At 38.5% G+C, this 21,637-nt stretch overlaps 1 protein-coding gene across 1 annotated transcript in view; it reads right to left on the reverse strand.

The window, feature by feature from the left end:
• The window catches only part of DPY19L1 (dpy-19 like C-mannosyltransferase 1), a 69,890-nt gene that overhangs the window by 31,530 nt on the left and 16,723 nt on the right, over positions 1-21,637 (reverse strand). The window contains exons 6-10 of the mRNA XM_025046862.1: positions 21,291-21,384; positions 13,376-13,433; positions 7,523-7,614; positions 5,576-5,675; positions 3,049-3,126 (exon numbers count right to left, since the gene is read on the reverse strand). Of these exons, the coding sequence (XP_024902630.1) occupies positions 3,049-3,126; positions 5,576-5,675; positions 7,523-7,614; positions 13,376-13,433; positions 21,291-21,384 (422 nt within the window). The remainder of the gene's footprint in view (positions 1-3,048; positions 3,127-5,575; positions 5,676-7,522; positions 7,615-13,375; positions 13,434-21,290; positions 21,385-21,637) is intronic.

Consider the following 21,637-nt stretch of genomic DNA (forward strand, 5'->3'; position numbering starts at 1 on the left):
TCTTTTAAATATTTGCCAATCTAATAGGAAAAAAATGTTGCCCTGCTGTTTTTTCACTTTCCATTCTTTAAAAGACACACTGTCTTTTCTTCTACATGCTGCTTCTTATGTGTGTGTGCATGTGTGTGTGCACGCATGTGTGTGTATAAAGTGCCTATTCCTACTGCCCATTATTCTATTGGGTTTCGGTTATTTTCCTTCAGTTTTCTTATATATTATAGAATGTAACTCCTTATCAAGCAAACACTGTATTTTCATACACATGGATATTGAAAATGTGGTGTGTATATATACATAATTTGGCCATAAAAATGAAGGAAATCTTGTCATTTGCATCAATATGAATGGACCTTGAGAACAGTAAGTGAAAACATCCATTCAGAAAAAGACAAATACTGCATGATTTCACTTATATGCGGTAGAGTAGTTAAAATCATGGACACAGAAAGCAGAATGGGGGTTTCCAGGGGCAGGGCGAGGACAAGGAACAGGGAATTGTTTAATGGGTAAAGAGTTTTAACTTCTCAAGATGAAAAAGGCAATGGAGACAGATGGTGGCGATGGCTACACGGCAGTGGAACTGTCCTTCATGCCACTGACCTGTCCACTTGAACAGATGAAGGTGGTAAATTCTAAGTTATGTAGTTTAGCACAATAAAAATGGGGGAAAATCCTTTATGGAGACAATTCTATGTATTTTTTCTTCCTTTATGTAACTATAGGAATTTGTAAAATGATAGTGAAAGAGAATATTCCAAAGTCGGTGACCAGTTCCGCAGTCGGTCCCCCCGCAAAGCCGGCGTCACTCACCCCCAACAGGTTCTGCTACAAAGGAAAGCTGTGTAATGTCAGTATTTTCATAACTATAATTTTGAGTCAAAGTCCTCATCCAGAGCTGCCTCTGCGACTGTGTAACTGACTAACTCTAAATGCTTAATAATTATTCTGACTTTTACAGCAATGTTAAAAAAAAAAACTATATTAAACAATTTTGGGGAAAAATAAGCCAAGTGTAAAAAAAAGAATAATTACTATTGAATTCTATTCATGAACAGAATTTAAAAATCTTAACAAAATAATAGCAAAGTGAATCCAGCATTGTATAAACACTATGTTTAGCCCAGAAAAGCAAGGTTTATTAATGTAGAAAAACAATTAATATAATTCATCATTGTAACATATTAAGGAGGGAAAAATACACAGGATAATCTAGAAAGACGCAGAAAAGCATTTGATGAAGTTTAGTCTTCATTAATTTCTTTTAAGAAGTGTTCAAAGCATGATGAAGACATGAAAAGGAAAAGAAACCAGCTTGAAGTAATTGGCCAAATCGGGAACAATTCAAGCATCAAAATAACTAATGAAAATAGTGGATTATACTGCAGTGACTAAAACGGAAGCCATTTTCTCTTAGACATAAGAGAAAAATTGGTTAAAAAAATATGAATAGGAATATCACAAAAAAGGATACACAAAGAATTCACAAACACACCAAAAGATGTTCAGCTTTACTGAGAGAAAAAATACAAATTAAGGCCATAAGATACCATTTGATACTTACCAGACCGACAAAATATAAAAGGATAAAGAAAAACATGAAGTGTTATACGTTACTGTTTCTAGTCTAATCATTTTTGAAAAACAATGCAGTACTAAATTTGAAGTTGAACATGTGTATGATTTACAACCCAGAAATTCTACTACTAGGTAAATAAATATCCTAGAGAAGCTCAATATATACATCCCAGGGGGTATGTGTAAGAATGTACAGTATTATTCATAAAAGTATAAAAAAGGGGGGAAAATCTAAGTGTCTTTCAATAAGAAAACAGATAAACTGTGCTTTATTTCTACAATGAAAATATAAAGCAAAGAAAATGTCTAAATTCCAGTATCATACAAATCTCAGAAACCTGAGGAAAAATATAAGTCTCATAAAAGGATACCATTTTTACAAACCTTAAAAACAATACTAATATTTAACAATAAAAAATACTACTTAGGAACACATATGGCAAAGTCATAAAGAAAAGCAAGTAAATTATAATTTAAAAAGTCAGGACAGTGGTAATCTCTAGGAGATGGGAGGGGATGTGTTCAGGGCACAAGGGCTTCAGAGTAATGATGGTTTTGTATGTCAACTGGAGGGTCAGTTCACAGTTGTTCATTTTATAATTCTGTTCACAAATCCCCAACATATTAAAAATGTCCTTTATATGTATCATAAACATAATGGCATATTATAATAACATTAAAACTACAGAGAAGAAACATAATTTTAAGAACCAATGACAAAGAGAAGAAAAATGTTTTTAAAGAATAAACAAACACTCATCAAAATTGATCACCCAGCCTTAGAGGCTTGGCTCTAGCTGTTTTGCCAATCTAGAATATTCTTCTTCGTGGCATCTACTCGGCAAACTCCCTCTCCTCCTTCCACTCTGCTCCACTCCCTGCCTCTCAGTAAGACCTGCCCTGACCACTTGGTTGGTCAGCTCACCCTCCCACCCCGAGGCTGGCTCTGCTGATCCCCCTGGGCGGCCGTGACCTGCTCTCTCCTTTCTGTCCATACTTCCATCACTCCTGACATACCGTACGAATTACCCACTTCCTGTATTTGTCATCCGCCCTGTCTTCTCTCCTTCTTGCACTCTACTAGAATGTAAATGCACGTACGCTGAGATCTTTGCGGCTCTTGTCACTGCTGTGTCACTGCTATGCCTGGACAGTTGGTGCTCAGAAATGAACACTCCATTTCCACAGGAGGCTCCTCGATAATATGCCAGAACATGTTTCTCTTTCCTGAATTATCGCTCTTACGGAGAATGTGTAAGTCAGGCACGACCTCAAATCAGATAATACGACCCAAATTAAAAATTTCTAGGTGGCCTATTTAAAACGTCTGTTAATTCTATCTCAGTTTTTGAACGACACTTGTTTTAGTTATGGAATGATGTTATGACCAGTTTCAATCATAAACAAATCAAATACTAATCAGGAGTTTAAGGTCAAACTCAATGGGGAAAAAAGAAATTTAAAAACCATTACCATATGTATATAAATGATCTTCCGTAATTTGCATATATCAATGTATCCCACGACATATACTGTGAATAATGATGCAACCTGAAATTTAAAAAGTTAAAAATAAAAATTATATACACAATGAAGAGCTACAGAAATGAAGATTATCTTTATTGTTATTTCAAACTGGCTTATATTTATTTTGAAAGTGAGTTCTTTAGTCCCCTTCTTATCTACCAATTTATTACTAAATATGGTCAATATATTAATACAGCAAATATTGGTTGATTTTTCTCTTCCATACATGGCTCTCTTAATTAACCATGCAAAATAATCTACTTTGTGGATTATCCAAAAGGATACTCATTTTAACATCAGGGTGGCTCTACTGTCAACATGCACAATTACAAAGTGCCTTGCCCAACTGAAAAACAGAAAAATTTAATTATAACATATGACAATTACTACATACTTGGAAAAGGTACATTAAACCCAAAAAATAATTGTGTAATGCATGCGTGTGTAAAAATGCATTAAGTTCTGCTGATTAGTCACTGTTTACAGGTATCTCCATTAGTGTTCTCTTTGATTTATACAAATATTCAAGTGGTAATTATAATCAAATTGATCAAATTTCAAATTAGAACTACTTTCATTTCAGGGTATTTTTACATTTCTTTACAGTTTTAAAGAAAATTGTGCATGTAGAGTATTGGAGTTATTTAGATGAATTAACTGATTAAATGATGAAAGTGTACCTCTTAGTAAAATATAGAAACATTGTTCTTCATGGAGAAAGCAATTCAAATTAAATTCCATGCTTCTCCTACTAGGCGAACATGACATAAACTATCAAACAGCTAAACACTTAAACATATAACTTAAGTTCTGTTCATCAAGTGTTTTATCGCCAAACAATCTACAACACATTTTCCCACTGAAGAGGAATTTTCCACTCAAATGGCTACCTTGTAATCAGCTCTTTGTTCCGCTTCTGTAGGCATGCCTGCCGCATGGGCTGAAGGGCAGAGTGACCTTGAGATCAACTGAAGACTCACCCTCCCCTTTGCTTGTTCTGTCTAGATAACAGATGTAACCCCTTTGCTTGTTGGCCCTATAAAAGTAAGGTTACCCTTGAGCTTGGGGCCCAGATGTTCAGAGCGCTAGCTCCTCCAGGACCGCCGGCACAATACACCTGAGTTCTCCAACTCTCCTAGTGGCGCTTGGTTTTTCGCTGGGCTGATTTTACTGCAACACCATTAGCAAGAAAATCAAGGTTTCCCTTTCCCACACTGCTTAAGAGTGGCTGACGTGACACAGTAACTGTGGAGGGTGTGTGTGTTATTCAACATCAACCCCACAGAGAAGCACAGCCTCCTCCCCTCGGTCCATGCAACCCCTACAACTGCCCCCATCGCCCCCCAAAGCAGGCACCTCCACAAACTGGAAGCAGTGGGGACACTCCCTTGCCAGCCCAGGGTCCCAGCAACACGCAGCAGCCTACAGGGTACAATCTTAAGGGGTGACTCTCAGGGACATTTTAAACCAGAAACATCTGAAATGTCATCAAACTAAAGAAGACAAAAGAGGCTAAGGGATAATAGCAAAGAAAAAATGAAGTACAAACAGAGTCTTTTTGAAAAAAATAACGGTAAAAGCAGCTAATCTTACTGACACCTTGCTACGTGCCAGGTAATGTGCCAAGGATCCTACGTACATTACCTCACAGCATCCTAACACAACCCATAAAAGGAGGCTCCGAACCTCGCTGCTTCATAGACGAGGAAACTGACCCTAAGGAAAGTCAAGCAGTTTGTCCAAGCTGAGAAACTAGTCAACAGAATCAGGATTCAAATCCACGTCTGACTTCATTTCTCAAGCAAGACTTTTCAGACAACATTAAAAAGCAACTCTTAAAATGCTTTATACAAATATGCACGTGACCAGCGTAATGACGTAGACGCAGTGTGTGGGGAGGGGTGGCGCAGAAAGAGATAAACACGAAGTTTGCTCTCTCTCAACAAGCTAGCTTTATCTTGTTTTATAGACCTTTGAAGAGAAAGACAAGAGCACATGGAAAGATGATAATAAGCTACAGATTGGTGGTAGAGTTATATAAAGTATGAGCTGTTTAGCTATTTATCCTATGTTATCCTACATATATTTATCCTAGGTAGAAGAATGTATAACACTATTCAGAAAAGAAATACATTTTAATTAAGAGAATACTCCAGTAACTTAAGAGAAATACTTAAAGGGTATAGCACTAGTCAGTCCTCTTTTAAGCACACTAATAAATACTGAACAAAGATAAGCATACTTATATATTGAGGTCTATAAATGTATTCAATTAGGACACAAATAATTAACACCCACTAACAAATACATCTTGTATATTTCCCTATTGCAAACTTTGTTTAAAAATATTAACTAAAAAACACTTCAGGACGTAGAATCATATAACATTTCAGTTCTATAATTTTATACAAATGAGTTCACATAATTAAACACAGCAAGCTTCATTCACTTTAAATAAATTAAAGCCCCTTACCTGAGTAAGAAGTACAAACTGAGCAAACTGCCATGGAAGCATGAAAAACACATTGGAAATGCAGAGTGCAATCAAGCTGCCTCTGTAAAGTTTTGTAGCCCTTGAGAAGACAAATAAAGATCGGTAAATTTAACCACCAAACATTCTAGCATAGCTCCAAACTGCAGCAACTCAGAATCTTTAAACATGATCTCGTTATAACATAAACCGGATGTAAGATGAACCAATGGGTTAGAAATTGTACCTCCTGATTCTCAATTACAACAATTTTCTATGAAAAGTAAATACCCATTATTACTGTAAAAACAAACAAAGCCTGCCAGAGAGAGAGCATCTGGACCAGCATATCCACTGAAGTTTTTCAAACTATATTTTGGTGGAATCATAATCAAATATATGAGATGCTCCAGCCAAAAGATTCATTTGGAGAGACAGAGGATGTCTGTGAAACGAATCACAGAAAGCAGCATATCCAAGTGCGAAGGATTCTGCAGACAAGTACTGCAGGGACTCAGACTACAGGCCACACAGCCGAGGGAGACTGTGGAGGACTTGGGGACACGGCAAAGAGAAAAGCAGCACAGGCCACTCCAGAGCCACCTGGAAAGGTCTGGCTTCGGTCCTGGCTTTTGATTTAGGGAATATTCTGGAGAGTGAGGTGGTTTTCTTTTTCATGTTAGTTTTAAGAACTACCTGTCTCCTCAGTCAGTGAGCTGGTGCAAAGGCCCGACGTCCCTAGCATGTTCACGCGGTGAAGAGTACGTGTCAACCTACTGCGGTTACGGCGTAGGGACGCACGCTGGACTGAGGAGGACACCCTCCTTAGATTAACCTACCTGGGGCGCTGAGGGTCACCAGAAAATGCTTTTATTTCCTTGAGTATGCCTTTTTCTAAGGCCATCCCTCTGTGCTATCCTAATCCATCTTTCTATCCTGCCCCTAAGTCAAGCATTTTCAAAATCCAGGTAACCTATTAATGAGGTACAAAATCATGAGCTAAGAACCCGCAATTTTTAATGAAGTAGAGTGAAAACAAAAATACACGATTGCATCCTACATAAGGGTTCTATTCCACGGAACTTGAATCGGATGTCTGTGTACACACGGGAACGGGTATGCTGGGTCCCAGTGTAAAATGTGTTTATTTCTTGAAGAGCACAGTTCAAAGGTGGAAAGCCACTGTCTAAAATAAAGCATTTCTCTATTGCTTTTGAATCCTGAACACGATTTTGATTTGTATGGACGATGAGAGGCAACGACCTCTGAGCAGAATTTAACAGGCATCTGGCAGCTGGGTACGAACTGCACTGGGGGGAGTGAGGGACGAAGGAAAGCAGAGGAACTGCAACTGGTGCCGGCGTGGCCGGCGTGGCCGGCGTGACCGGCGCGGCGCGAGCCGAGCGACAGAGACGGGGACCTGGGACTTCCAGGGACGACCGGGAACCACTGACGTGGTTTCTTTCTACCCCGCTGTCTGCTTCTCAGGGAAGCTAAGCCAAGGGAGGACGAAGAGTTACGTGTGCTGCTCTGTCTGACCAGTTCTGCTATCAACTGTTCTTCAAAGTGCTTCATCTTTCTTCTAGGATACACTCTACTGCCACCGGCTCCCCCCCTTCTTTCTGCCTATTTTTGGGGAGACGGTGGTGGTCGCAGGAAATGATGGGAAAGTGGAAATGGCAGAAGGGGACGCAGATGTGCTGCTCCTCGGGCAGCATCTGTGGACCACCGAGAAAAAGGAAGAAGACTAGAGGGCAGATTACGAAAATGCTTTTCGTAGTAAACACACTCTTAAATTACACTCTGAAATTACCTTTATGAATTTAACCTTGCATGTTAATTATTTTATTACATTCATAGTTTTTATTATGAAAGCTTAAAAATTCTAGCTCAAGTTATTCAACGCAAAACAAACGAACAAACCACCACCAAGGGTAAGTCAAAAGCTACCTGAGAATATGAGTCACAAGCAACATCTGAAGTACAAGGAACGGGTATGAGAAGCTCTCCCGGAGAGGGGGCGTCCACATCACACGGGTGCACTGAAAAGAGTTCACAGTTACAACATCTGTCAAAACTGTTAAGTAAGACATACCGAGTGAGAGCTATTTATAAGTACAAAAAGAAGGGTTTTTTTCCACCCATAATTTAAATGGTGTGTTACAAAACAAGCTGCTAGGTTTTCCACCAACAGCCACACTGGAAAGTGAGAAACATCGGAGAGGGAGGCGCACACGGCATAAGATCTTGTGAGCTATTAACATCGTGAATTGTCAACAGCGAACTGCCGAAAACGTCGACTCTAGCCTAGAAGGGAAGCGGGGAACGTGCCAGCTACATCACATTCTGCCAAAATTAAAAACATTACGTTCTAACTGGTTCTGTAAACTGACTAGACTTCGTCTTCTTTCACACAAATTTCGGCAAAACCAGCTGAGACTTCAAAACTCTTCGTAGTCATCGACGTTAATATTTTTATTCGCAGGGCTGCTAGAAAGGAGTCTTCCATTTTCTTTTGCAATTCTTTGCCCAAACTACCCTGGGCTGCACAATATATAAAAGTGGCAGAGGGGATCAAATAAAATAACAAATAGTCAAATGTCAATCTTTCTGAAAAGCTTACCCTAAAGTTAATTAATGGACTATCCCAGTTTCTATACTCAATCATTTTTCTGCATGTAGACTGAATATATTAATAAGTCCATCGTTCGGTTTAAAGAAAGTGCACTGGCTTAAAGATAAACGATCTGATGTTACCACTAAGCTAGTCACACTAGAAGAAATCCTTATGTCTGTCAAGCCTGGCAGGGGTACTTTAAAGACTATACAGAATTACAATTAAGAAGTCAAGTCTAGTCAGCAGAATTCAAGTTACAGGTAACACAAATGGAAATAGCAGACAAGGACTTTGAAATAACTATAATAATTAAGTTTTAAATTTTATAGAAAAAGAAGGGTAGAATGGGTGAAAAGATGGAAATTTTCAGCAGAGAAATGGAAGCTCTAGGAAAAAAGTAAAATTCTAAATTTGTAATTCATAACAGCTAAAATGAAAAATTCACTGGACTGGCTCAATAGCAGGCCGAATGTACAGAATATCCTATCCGTGAACTCAGGGACACGGCAAGAGAAAACATCCAAAGTGAAGCAAAGAAAGATAGAAAACAGTGTCAAAAAACCATGGGATAACATCAAAAGTTGGACACACATGGAATTGGAATCCTCAAAGATACAAGAATAGAAAAGACAAAATGTTTGAAGAGAAGATATTTGCTACAATTTTTCAAAAACTAAAAAATGTGAAACAGAGATGTTCAGTGAATCTTAAGCAGGATACATACAAATAAGACCACATCTAAGTTCATCACCATCAAATCAATAAAATCAAATTTAAAAAGAGAGTTGTCAAGCCACCACAGAAGAGAGACATTACATTCAGGTAACAGTAAGAAGAATGACAGCTGACTTTGTATCAAACAATGGAAGCCATAAGACAAAGAATGACATACATTAAAACCCGAAAGAGAAAGCTATCGACTTCAAACTCTTCCAGCAAAACTACACTTCAAACCATAAAGATGAAATAAGGACATTTTGAGATAGGCGGCAGATTTACACCAAAAAATAAAGTATGTAAAGTTGAAGAGAAATTATACCAGATGAAGACCCAGATTTGCAGGAAGAAATGATGACCACCGCTGAAACCCAAACAAATGTCCAGTTTCAAGGATGATGAGGACTTAATCAGGCCCTGATTAGGAGACGAAGGGGTGGGAAGTGTGCAGGGCATGGAGAAAAAGCATGTGCAAAGGCCCTGAGGAAAGAAACAGGCCAGTCCTTCCTGAGAACACGAAGGAAGGAAGGACAATAGGTCTGAAGCAAAGAAAACAGTCTGGAGAGTGGGGAGATCCAGTAGGGGTCGGGTCGGGAAGGACACTTCAGGCTGGTTCACTACTAAATTATAGGCTGGTTTTCAAATCTCCATCCACAGGTTCATTCTCAACAAAGATGAGCACATTCTTTTTTTTATGGACTTTGGGAGTTCAGGTAAGTTTAATGTCAATTTACAAATCCACAGGCATACCACTCAACAGCCTGAATACATAATGCATCTGGCACTTATATTATTTTCCAAATTAATGCAAAAAACATTTAAATCATGTCACTCTTCTGCATATAATCCTCCAGTGGCCCTTCCGTCTGCTCCAAATGAACCTCACAATGACCGACCAGGACCACAGAATCAGCCCCGTCCGTCTCCCGCTGTTGACTGCCTGGCCTCCTCCCTGCCGCTCTGTGCTCCTGTCAAAATGGCCTCCTGGCTACTCCTCCAACAGGCCAGAACTCTCCCACCTGGAGTGGAAGATCACCCCACCTTCACACGGTTACCCACAAAGGCAGGGATCTTTGTTTTAACAACTGACGCATGCCAGGCATCTACAAGTACCTGGCATTCAGTAGGTCTGCAGCATACATTAACTGAGTTGAAAAAAATGGAAGACGCAGAATAAATGTCCTGGCCAAACGTTACCAGCACGAGAAAGTGAAGGGAGAAGGGAGAGAGGGAAAAAGGGAAAAGAAAAAAAATCCCACAAATTGGCAAAGAAAGATCTCTGGACTTTTCAGTTACAAAAGAGAAACTGCGGTGTTGTCACTGAAATCCGTATACCCTATCTCAGAATTATTTGTGTTGAGAGAAGTCTGTAGAGAGATTACTGGTTAGCTGGAAAATTTAGAATCCTCTCCCTGCTTAGCAACCTGGAGCCCCACACTTAACCTTTCGGTGCTTCCATTTTAATGCATATGAGAATATTATTTACTACTTATCGATCATACAAGAATATTACAAGGATTAATGAGACTGTTTTCAAAGTGTTCTGAGAATTCCTTTCCAAACCTTATATAAATGACAAAACTATGACAATAAATCATTAAGAATGTGTACATTTATATTTTTCATCTCAGTTCAGTTAAAATATATTTAAGAAATTAATATGGATCAGAAATACGTTACGGGTAATAAAAAAGGTTAATTAGATATGCCTTTAAAGCAATCCTTTATATACTTTAAATTACTTTGGATTCAAAAAAGGAAGGGGCGGATTTTATATCTATGAACACGTTTTATATAAAACACCGTCAGTCATGCTTGGTAATAATTTTTAATCTCATCGTGAAAAAGCAAAACAAACCTATTTCATACATAATGAATTTTTAACATTCAAAGTGGGGAAATTATTATATTTAGGTTTTTATTTTTACATACTCATCTACATGCTTTTCAGTCAGCACACTAAAAATCCTGCGGCATCAACCATGCTGCAAACATCTCAGAATGAAATATTTTAAAGTCAGAGCAAAACTGTTAGCTTTCATCTTAGCAATAATTCTGAAGAGGGAGGGAATCAACATTTAATAAAAAACCTAGATAAGTGAGAACATCTGCATAATTTTATTATGAAATGTATAACCTCAATATTATCAATCATTACTATGAGCAATTAATAGCTCCTTTACTGCACTCACATATTTCAGATTTGAAGGGTTTAAATTTCTATTTTAAATAACTTAATTCTTTTATACTACACATTTTGTAATTCCTTCATTAAGGCAAAAATTTTCCCTTGAAAAACTATCTGAGAGAAAAAATATCTTTAAATGTATGTCATTTACTATCTTAGACTCAAGTACAGAAGAAACTAAATAATGGAAATAGAACTTAAAAGCAAGGAATAATTCACAAATATTTTTTGGCACCTAAACTATTCACTCACATGATTAAAATAACTCTTCTTTGAAAGAAGGGTACCAATTAGCAACCCGCCAGCAATCACCGTAAGCAAAACACTGTGACAATGTAGAAAAGTTCACTAAATGCAAGAGTAGGTACCACCAGAGAAGATGTTTCCCCCATATAAAAATTATATACTTTAGGCAACACTTTTAAAAGTCAGAAAAAAAAAGTCTGAAAATCTCACAACCTGAAAAACAAAATAAATACAAAATTATAATAGTTTTCAGTTACTTGAGTTCTCACCACTTTTCCCCAAAACTTCAGTTTATGGTCTCAATTTTAATATACGTCACTACACAAAATGGTCATTTTTCTACGCTAAAGCTATAGTTACTGATTTAAGTACAATTATCTACTTGACTATTTCAGTAAAGCTGCAATTCAAATTTCAATCACATTTATTTTACCTTATAAGTAGAAAATGATGTCTAAGCATGTTTAAGTATACCAAATAGCTGAAAAATATTTTTAAAAATCTACCGACCTGAAAAAATAAAATAACTAGTATGAATTTCATTGTTAAAAACTAAAAAGACTTTGTAAGGAATAATGCTCGTGCTCCATGAGTATCGAAACTCTGAGACCGGGGATCACTGACCCCTGACGCTAAGGGCAGCCGCGCAGTGGACCTTCCCGCTCTGCAGACAGAAACTCAGCCTTGGCCTCAAAGCTTCAATGACCCCTCTCTCCAGCATTTCACGTGAACATGCGATGCTCCCTTCTTCCACTGTTAAATGGTTATTTCGTGTTTCTTAAGTCGTTCTACACATTTCACGGTCTACACTGACACTGAGCAGCATATACAGTCAAGAAGAGTCAAATAACTTTTTTTCTTGCTCAAAATTCATAATTAATTGATGTTATAGAACAATAATTTGTTGAATGCTATAATCTATTAGGCTACTCTAGCTTTAAATTTCCATGACTCTCAATCCTAAGCATGTTAATATTTAGTTCAACATCTATTGGTAACCTGCTGAATAATAAAGAAAGTTCAAGCTTGACTCCACTGGTAAGGTTTGTTTTGACTCCTCTTAGAGCTTTGTAGCATGTGCACATTCGAATACTGTAGACACCTAGTGTATAAACACGCAAAGCAGCTGACCTTCCTTTTCCCCTCATACAGCACCTACTTACCATGAAAGAAAACTGGACAGAGATACATTACTAGAAACTCATTTACAACTCTGATTAATTTAATGGAAAGATTTCACCAGCACCTTGAATTTATGTTAGAATGTAATCTAAATTATTATTATTAATAGTAATAATAATAATACAAACAACAATTACGTAGCAGTTACTATGTGTCAAACATTGTTCTAGGCACTTTACACGTAGGAGTTCGTGTAACATGCCCAATAATCCCACGAGACCGGTAACATCATCAGATTAAACCATCGGCCCAGGTCACATGGCCACTAAATGGCACAGCCAGGATTTGGACACAGTTTCCTAGATCTGGAGTCTACGCTGTTTACGGTGCTGCTCATCTCAGAAAGGCCTTCGGTGCATGCAAATTTATAACAAAATATTCTACAAAGGATGATGAAAAGCGTATCAAAGTTTAATATAAATACATTAAAATAGGCATGATATAGCTCCTCAATGAAAAGTTATCCCAACACAAGGGAATTAACTATATCCATGGCTGGCTTATGTCTATTACAACTAAAATGTGAGCTTTCGGTTTTAAATTCTATAAAGAATTGATATAGACCCGCTACTTGTTCAAATCACTAAGAGATATATCACATAAAAGATACAATGATCCTGAAAAGTTCAAACAAATGCCAGTGTTTAAATTTTGAATCAAAATAAGATCAAACACTTAAAGAATGCTGCCACAGATTTTAAAGAAATTAACTTTTAAAAAGAAACCTGTATTTCTATAAGTAAAAGCTCCTAAAATTTTTAAAGAAATATTTGACTACCTAAAGAAGAAAGTTGTATTTCTAGAAGTAAAATCCCATAAAGATTTTGAAAATAAACACCTGTTGACTACTTACCTCTCCATGATTGAAAAAGAAGCACAGCACTGTAACCAGGCCCCCTAGTCGGCTGCCACTGGAAGAGAAGACATTACAATGAAACTCAAAAACAATAGAAATCCAGGTCGATCTTAGTAAAACATTGAAATCACATAACATGACAACCGTCCACTACTAAAAAAGTTTTAGCCACACTAGGACTCTACTATGCTTACTTACAAAATAGCTTATGTCTTCTGAAGTATCGTTAGTCAAAACAAGTTTCATTTTTTAAAAATCATTTCCATCTTCAAAATGAACAGAAAAACACACAGACGGACAGGGAAGAAGAAACTGTTGAAAGTCATGGTACTGTGCACGTGCAACCCGATCTTTCTTTTTTTATTCTTCAGTGCCAGGATTTATTTGTGTCCTTCAGCACTGTGCACACTGTTTTCCCGGGACACGTGACATCCATTCAGGAAAAGAAGGCAAGTACAGAAAAGGGCTTAATAGTCCTAAAGTTGGAAAATACCACATGCCATCCCCAAGCTGCCTTTCTACAGAAGATGCTGGAAAACAATAGGTTATAGCTAAAGGTTTTTTATTAACTTTATTGGGGTGACACTGGTTAATAAAATTACGTAGCTTTCAAGTGTACGCTTGTATAATACATGATCTTGCATTCCATGTGTGCTCACCACCCAAAGTCACATCTCCTTTTGTCACCATAGATTTGACCTTCTTTACCCTTATTTATCTTTCTTATGTTTTCAAAATATTTGAAATACAATGCAAATATCAGCACAGAGGGCCGGTCAGCTTTGGCACAGAGGAAGGGGGAGCCTGCAGGATCTGTGGAGGTGAGCGTTTCCTCAGAGCGGGGACATGGCCACTGGCGGCTCAGGAGAAGAGGTGGCAGTGCTAAAGGCTTGAAATACCGCTTGCATTTAAAGAGAGAGCTAGGGAGGGGAGACAGAAGGGCCGCAGAGCTGTCTTTAAAGGATCAACTGAAGTTCAAGACCACAAATTCACAGGGACACTAATGGCAGGACTGTGTGATTTTCCCCCACTGGTTATTGACCAGGACTGGCACAAATGGGATATAAAGAGGCAAAGAAACTGGCCAGGAAGCAGCTGAAGTGATGGGTCGCAGAAATAAGTGACAGATAAAGTTGCTAGAAAGTGGTACAGCACAGGCCAAGAACAGACACAGACCAGCAAACGAGCAAACTCCAGTTTTCAGTGCAGGGGACGAGACAGAAGAAAGGTTAAGAATTAGCTGAAGTTTAAAGAAAAAATTAGATAGACAGACAGACAGACATTTATTTTAATATTTCGAACTTATCCTAACAAGAGAAAAAGTACACAAGTCTTCATATTTTAAAAAAATGTTTTCCTCCTTGACACCCTCCCCCCAATCCCATTCACCTCAGACAGCCAGTAATAACATCTGCGTGTCCACCCTTCCAAATCTTTCTCCAACCCACGCAAACATACATTTTAATGCAATCATATTAATATCCCTCTGAAATTTGTTCCTTTTCTAACTCATCTATCATGAAGACTATTCCTAATCAATACATGTAACCCAAGGCACTCTTTTCAATAGGTATCAAATATTACATAGTATAAACACTGCAATTTGTTCAGCCTTTTCTCTGTTATTGGACATAACAGATATTTTTCAATTCCTAGTTATAATAGTAAAAAAAAAAAAAAAAAAGTTAAAATAAACATCCTTGTACATATGAATAGTGGTGCTTTTATTTCCATTGGCCGGACCCGAGAGACTGCCAAGTCAAAGAACGTGAACTTTCCAGCAAACCCAGTCCACACCCCCACCACAATGTACAGGGTTTAGAACACAGCACCTGATGGGCCCAGACCCTTCTACATTTGCCCTTCGGATAGGTGGAAATTTTTGTCTCACCGTTATTATAATTTGTATGTCCTGCCTACTTGTACAGATCATCATTTTTAGTGGGGTTATTTTTGTTTTTGTTTTTTTTTAGACAATGTGCATTTTCTCTTCTGTGAATTGCCTGCTCACATTCTTGTCCATTCTTCCATTGGATTGTCTGGATTGTCTGTATCCCTCTTGAAAGATTGTGGATATCTATTCTTTGACTATTATATGCGTGACAAAGTCTTTTGATATAATTTATGGTGTATTCTGTCAGGAAGAATTTTTAAATTTTACGTAGCTAATATTATGCAGTTAAATGTCAATGTTTTTATTTCTTCTGCATTTCCTGTCTTGTCTGTGAGGGTCTTCCCTACTTCAAACTTACACAGTGTTCTACCGTAATACAGGTTATGGACCAGCATACTATGTAATATTTGATACCTATTAACCAAAAAGGGAGGCAGATTTTCTGGTACGCTTGCGTGTTTTGTTTATCTACAAGGAATGCTCTGAATTATAATCACTATGAAATGATGTGACTGGCGACAACTCTACAATAGTGTCCCCAGTGTTTACCCCACCCCTCTGATCCTTAGAGACTATCACAGAGGTCATCTTATTTTGCTGAACAGAAAAAATGTAGTCATCGGAATACTTGAAATTAATTTTTTTCCATTACAGTTGAGCAGTTGATATTTCAGCATTCCCTAGTGGTTAAAAAGAAATAGTTCTTTCTGAATATTATATTCTGAAATATTACTACCAACTATCAGAAAATATGAAAGTTCCTATTATGCAAATTTTAAAACATTCTAAGCTTCCTAGACATTTACCACATTTACTCATATGTTTCATTTACCCTTTGGGCTTCAATTTCCTTAGATATAAAATGAGGAGATAAGATCTTAAAAATACTGACAATTTATAACTTTATAATTTTCTTCTTCCCTACATCATTAAGTGCCATGGATTCAATCACATTTTGGGAGGCTTCATTAATCAATGAGGCTTTTCCCCCTATTTACCAAAGAATGATGAAACGTGCTAAGTTCAACATTCAAAGAGAAAAAAAAAAGTAATCCTAGTTCATTCGAAATAACATTAAATAACTCCTGGAGTTAGTTTTTACATTGTGTAAATGCTTAAGAAACAGAATATGAGAGAATAACTTGGAAACCACTAAACTGAGAGAGAGTTGCAGCCTCAAGTTTGAGACGTGAGGCCTCAGCACCTGCTGGCTGGCTGGAGAAAGCCCAGCAGGCTTGGCTGGGAGCCGACCGCCCTCCCCTGAGCTGATGGGCAGGGCACTGGGGCACTAAGGAAAGGACCAGAAGGTCAACATGAGGAAGAGAATGAGGGTCGGGAAGGCTGAGAAAAGTTATCAGCTTAGCCTTACAGTCTGCTGCAAACAACTGATTAACGGCTTTAATTTAATCTTCGTCTACCAGGGAGGGAAACAGAATTCTTTCTATAGTAGCTGGCGAAGTGACTGGTTCTTCAGCAGCCAGAGTGTCCAGCACTGTTTCACCCATGGCAGAGAGCCAGAGAGTCAAAAGGTATCGGAGGGATAAATGAAAACATAAAAGGAAACATTAAAACTATTCAAATCAAAGGCTGCTGGCAGTCTTTTTATTTTGTTTTTGAAACTTGCAGTCAAATACTCCTCACCGTCATGTCACAACCATCCCTGTTGACCCTTGGTCACTGGCCCCACACGTAGGCTCCTGCTGAGCATCAATGCCATGTCCAGCCTCTGCTGTAATCTGATCACCACATCCCGACTCCCACCTACACTTGTCACTGTGCCCCCCCCCAGATTCTCCATTCCGTGGAGGACGACTTCCTCCCCACACCCTCAGGCTCTGCCCAGATGTCTTGTTTTCCTGAAATGTCACTCTCCTGAGAAAATGCTCCCCTCATGGCTCCAGCACACTCCTGTAAAGCTCACAGCCTCTACTGTCACCTCCGGACACTGCTCCTGGAGCCTTTGTTAAATCCTGCAGGTGCGAAGAGAGATGTGAAGGAGGCCAGAGATACTCCAAAGAAAGAAGCCAGCGGGGTTTTGCGAGTAGCTGGGTTTCAAAAGTAACTGAAGGGAAAGTCACGAAAATTCTAGGGGTCAGACCTGGGCAGCAGTGAGGTCAAAGTGTCAGTTACCGATGCAGTGACATAAAAAGAAGCAGGTTTTGGAATAAAGACACCAGTATCTTATACGTATATCTTATCTTGTATATCTTGGTTGTATATCTTATACAACCAATAACTGTCATTGATTTAGACGTACTGAAAACAAATACTTATCTTTTAAATATTCATACACGACTGTTAGATTAAAGACGTGCCGGCAGGCCCAGTCAATAGAACATTCCAAAGAAAAACAAAACATGAGGGTGGAAAAGTTTGAGCTGGTGTGAGCCACAGCCTATTTAAGACACATTTGTAGCCAAAAAATCTGGCCCACAAAAACAGTAAAGATTCAATTTTTACATGATAAACAACAAAAAAAAGTCAAAATAATGGAAGCAAAATTGGCAGAAAGAATAGGAAATTCAACTTTTCCTTAAAACAGGTGGGATACAGGGGAGGAGTAAAGAATTCATATGAAAAGCTGATCTATTTACTGTCACAGACCCTAAAAAGAACACCGAGTCACTTCACAGGTAGCTCAGGTGGGACCATGAGAAGAAAGAGTAGGAAAACTGGTTCTATTAACTACGACCGTTCACGCAGGACAGAAAGGGGACAGGAAGCAAAGTTACAAGGGAGGTGTGGCACAGAGACTGATCTTCCAGGACGTCGGGGCTTCTAAAACATATCTAGAAATAAAGGATTTTTAAAACTTCTTTCTGGTATCAGAGAAGCCACTGTGAACCTGTAATGACCACGGAAACAGAAACAGGAAATCGGAGGGTGGACGCTCTGTACGGAGGGACAGACACCCTGACGATGCGCTGCGTCTGCACAGGGACAGCGGTTTCCTCACCGAGGCGGAGCAGCGACGGAGAACTGATGCAGACAGACAGGGAAAGGTGCGTGTTCTAAAGAGGAAAAGACCAGAGGCAGATCGGACTGGCCACGGTGATTAAACAAAAACCAAAACGTTAAAACGTTTTCTCAGAAACTTTACATCAGAGGGGACGGGAGAGAGGGACAGGGAACACAGGGCCGTGCCTCGGTGAGTGGACTCCGGCCCTCAACCATACGAGTGTCCACGGACAAGGTGCAGGGGAGTGCAGAATTGTCACTGGGACCCGGTGTCACTTCTGCACTGAGGAGGTTAAGAATCAGACGTGTCTCCTCGACTCTCCCCTTTCCTGTCTGCTGACCGTATGCGAAGGAAGCTGAGTCTGGTGAACGAAGGAGCTACGAGATGAAAGGAGCCTGGGTTCACCCCCAGCACACATGCACGCACGCGCGCGCACGCACGCACGCACGTGTGTGCACACACACACACGCCAGGTTACCTTTCATTCCAATTTATACAGCAGCAACGAAATGATTCTAAGAAAAACTAACTGATGAAGAAACTATTAGAATGATTACAAAATCACATACATGTATGAGAACTAAAAATGGAGCAAAACGGGATCCTGATAAATGGCAACATGAGAAAGAGTGAAGTGAACCACGCCTACAGAAGTACGAGCACACGACCAGCAAAATCCCAGCAGCCTCAGAACCTTCAGGAAACGAACGATTCCAGAAAAGAGAATAAAATCTAGATCCTTCTAAGTGTCATGCTCTTTTGAAATGTTTTTCTGAAACTTTTGTATGAAATGTAAATAACACCCTCTCTGGAAATGGAATAAACAGCTTTTTCTGCATTACTCGGTACCTTTAAATACATATTAACTTATTAATTCAAACTGCAAATAATTGAATTGCTATTAGAAAGACTATTTCGAGTGCATCCACAAAGACAGCAGAACACGGCAGCTGAAAGCGCACACGCTGGAGTCTGCGTTCAAATCCCAACCCCGCAGCTGACTGGCTACGAGGCCCTGGGAGTTCTTTAAGGTTCTTGCGCCTCAGTCCCCTCATCTGCAAAAGGGTTAACCTACTTCCCAGAGCTAACGCTAAGGGTTAAATGAGTTTACGACTGTCGAGCTTAGACTAGAGCTGGGCACATAATAACTGCTATCCGTGCACTACTTCAACAAACGAAGAGTCTGAAGGGAAGGGCAGGATCTGCAGTGGAAAACCTTTGAACGAGTCCAATGGAAAAGTACGTCCTAAATTGGTAAATGCCAATAAAGTATACGGCATAGATAATAATATATCATTATTGTGCTTTTCACAGATGGCAGTCATGAGCTAAGTTTTTCTATTCCATAATTTATTCATTCGTTTCATTCAATTAAAAAATATTTTGTGAAGGCAGGCATTCTTCTGGCGCCTTGCAAATGAACCGTGTTCTAGTCTCACACAGAAGACAGTGGCTCCTAACTCACTCAGGCCTTCTCTTTCCTACCCGATCACTTCTTAAAAATTCTTCTATGTTATCTTCCATCTCAGTTAACCTGACAAACACTTCACCTCCCTGTTACAACCCTGAAAGACCTCCGTTACATTCTATTTTCTTTTATATCTAAAAGGAAACTAAAGAACTGGCAGTAACTCTTAAGTTCCTCCCACATCATTTATTCAAATTATATGAAAACTCAATGTTAACAGGTTCCACCCACGATTTAGAGTTTCCACACAGCTTTTCTGTCCTCCAGTCTGATTATGACAGCCTAGGCTAGCCAGAGATCTACGGACATTCTCTGCTGCAGATACGATACTTGCAGCCTTTGAAATGATGGTTATAACAGCCATTTTAAGAAAATGATGCTGAATGATGACTTTAATAAGCGTATAGGAATTCTTTCAATGAAAAAAGTGGCATAACTGTAGATTAGCAATTTAGCAATAATGTCACGTTCCATATTTTAACTTCTCTTCCTTAAAATTGGATCTCCCAAATGTAATGAAGCTGCCCGTGAGACGGATGGGTGGTACTCAGCAAAATGAATAAATGCCCCCAAGTCTCTCTTCCTTTTGCTCATCATGATACGAGGCACACTGGCCTTGCTTTCCCTCGGGTCGGCCTCTTCTCCTGATTACCATATACTTTTGGTGAAGTTATTTCTGTGTGTCTTGTTTCAAAAACAAAAACTGTCACATCATCTTTTAATCACTCGTTTTCATTTCAATCTCTCCCAATTAAATAATTAAAAGACCTTTCTTAGAGCTAAGTCAGAAATAGCAGCATCAAAGTTATTTTAAATCTATATGCAAATATATTTTAAACTGATCTAACAGCTACCTCATTTGATAAATGCTTATCGAGTAATTGCTACAGACTCAAACACTGAGCTAAGAACTCGACGCATCTTAGACATACTAAAATGAAAATGCCACACTTCCAAAGCAAAGAGAATGGGAGAACAGCGGATTCAAACTCATTAAACCAAAGTGAAAATGACAGACCTATGCTCATACTTCTCTACTACAGAGAATCAGCGAGCAGTAAAAAGAAAATTTAAAGATGCTCTCACGGTAACAAGTATACAGTGTGGCAGATTGTAAAAAAAAAGAAAGAGAAATAAATAAATATAAAAACGCTTAGAAAATTTGTCAATCTTTTCATTTTAGAAATGTTGCTCAATTATGAAGTAAATCAGGTAAAATAGTAAATATCTGCATAAAACATATTTCTGTTCTAACATTAGCAGAGTAAAAGCCATTATGAGTGGTCCTTGCCTTCACATTTTATGTAAACAATATATATTGCTGATGCTCAAATGCCTATGAATATTTAAAATTTATCAAATATCTCCGCCATGCTCTATTTAAGCCTCTAAAATTACTTTCAGTTCGGCTGGCCATGACAATGGTGAAATCATCCAACTGGGAAGTGATTTTATGTCTACAAGTAGACGTATTACAAATGACACTGTTATAAAACCAAACCAAAAGTTAACAATAATCTCACTATTTATATTATTCTAGTATATACTATTATAAACACATACTAAAATATTCTCAATTTAACAGTCTTACCTTAAATATGTGCCATATATGAAGAATAATGCCATCATGAGTCCATTTAAAATAAAAATCACAGCAACATAAAAGCAAGCAGGATCTCCCAATCCTTTAAAAGTAAACAAAACGTATGTTTTATTAATGACTTTAAGTGTCTGGCAATTAACATTAAAATGTGCTTATTTTGAAAATGGTTGCCCAATATATTAAACAGTTGCCTTGGTTCTCACACACACACACACACACACACGACACCGTCACGGGACATAGATGGAAGTGGGTAGTAGCTGTGTGGGCTTAACTCAGGCTGCAAGTTCCCAGGCACTTTTCCCGTAGAAGTATGGGGTCTCGTTGGGCTTGCG

The sequence above is a fragment of the Pteropus alecto genome, unplaced genomic scaffold (assembly GCF_000325575.1).
Source record: "Pteropus alecto unplaced genomic scaffold, ASM32557v1 scaffold21, whole genome shotgun sequence".
Classification (NCBI taxonomy): Eukaryota; Metazoa; Chordata; class Mammalia; order Chiroptera; family Pteropodidae; genus Pteropus; species Pteropus alecto.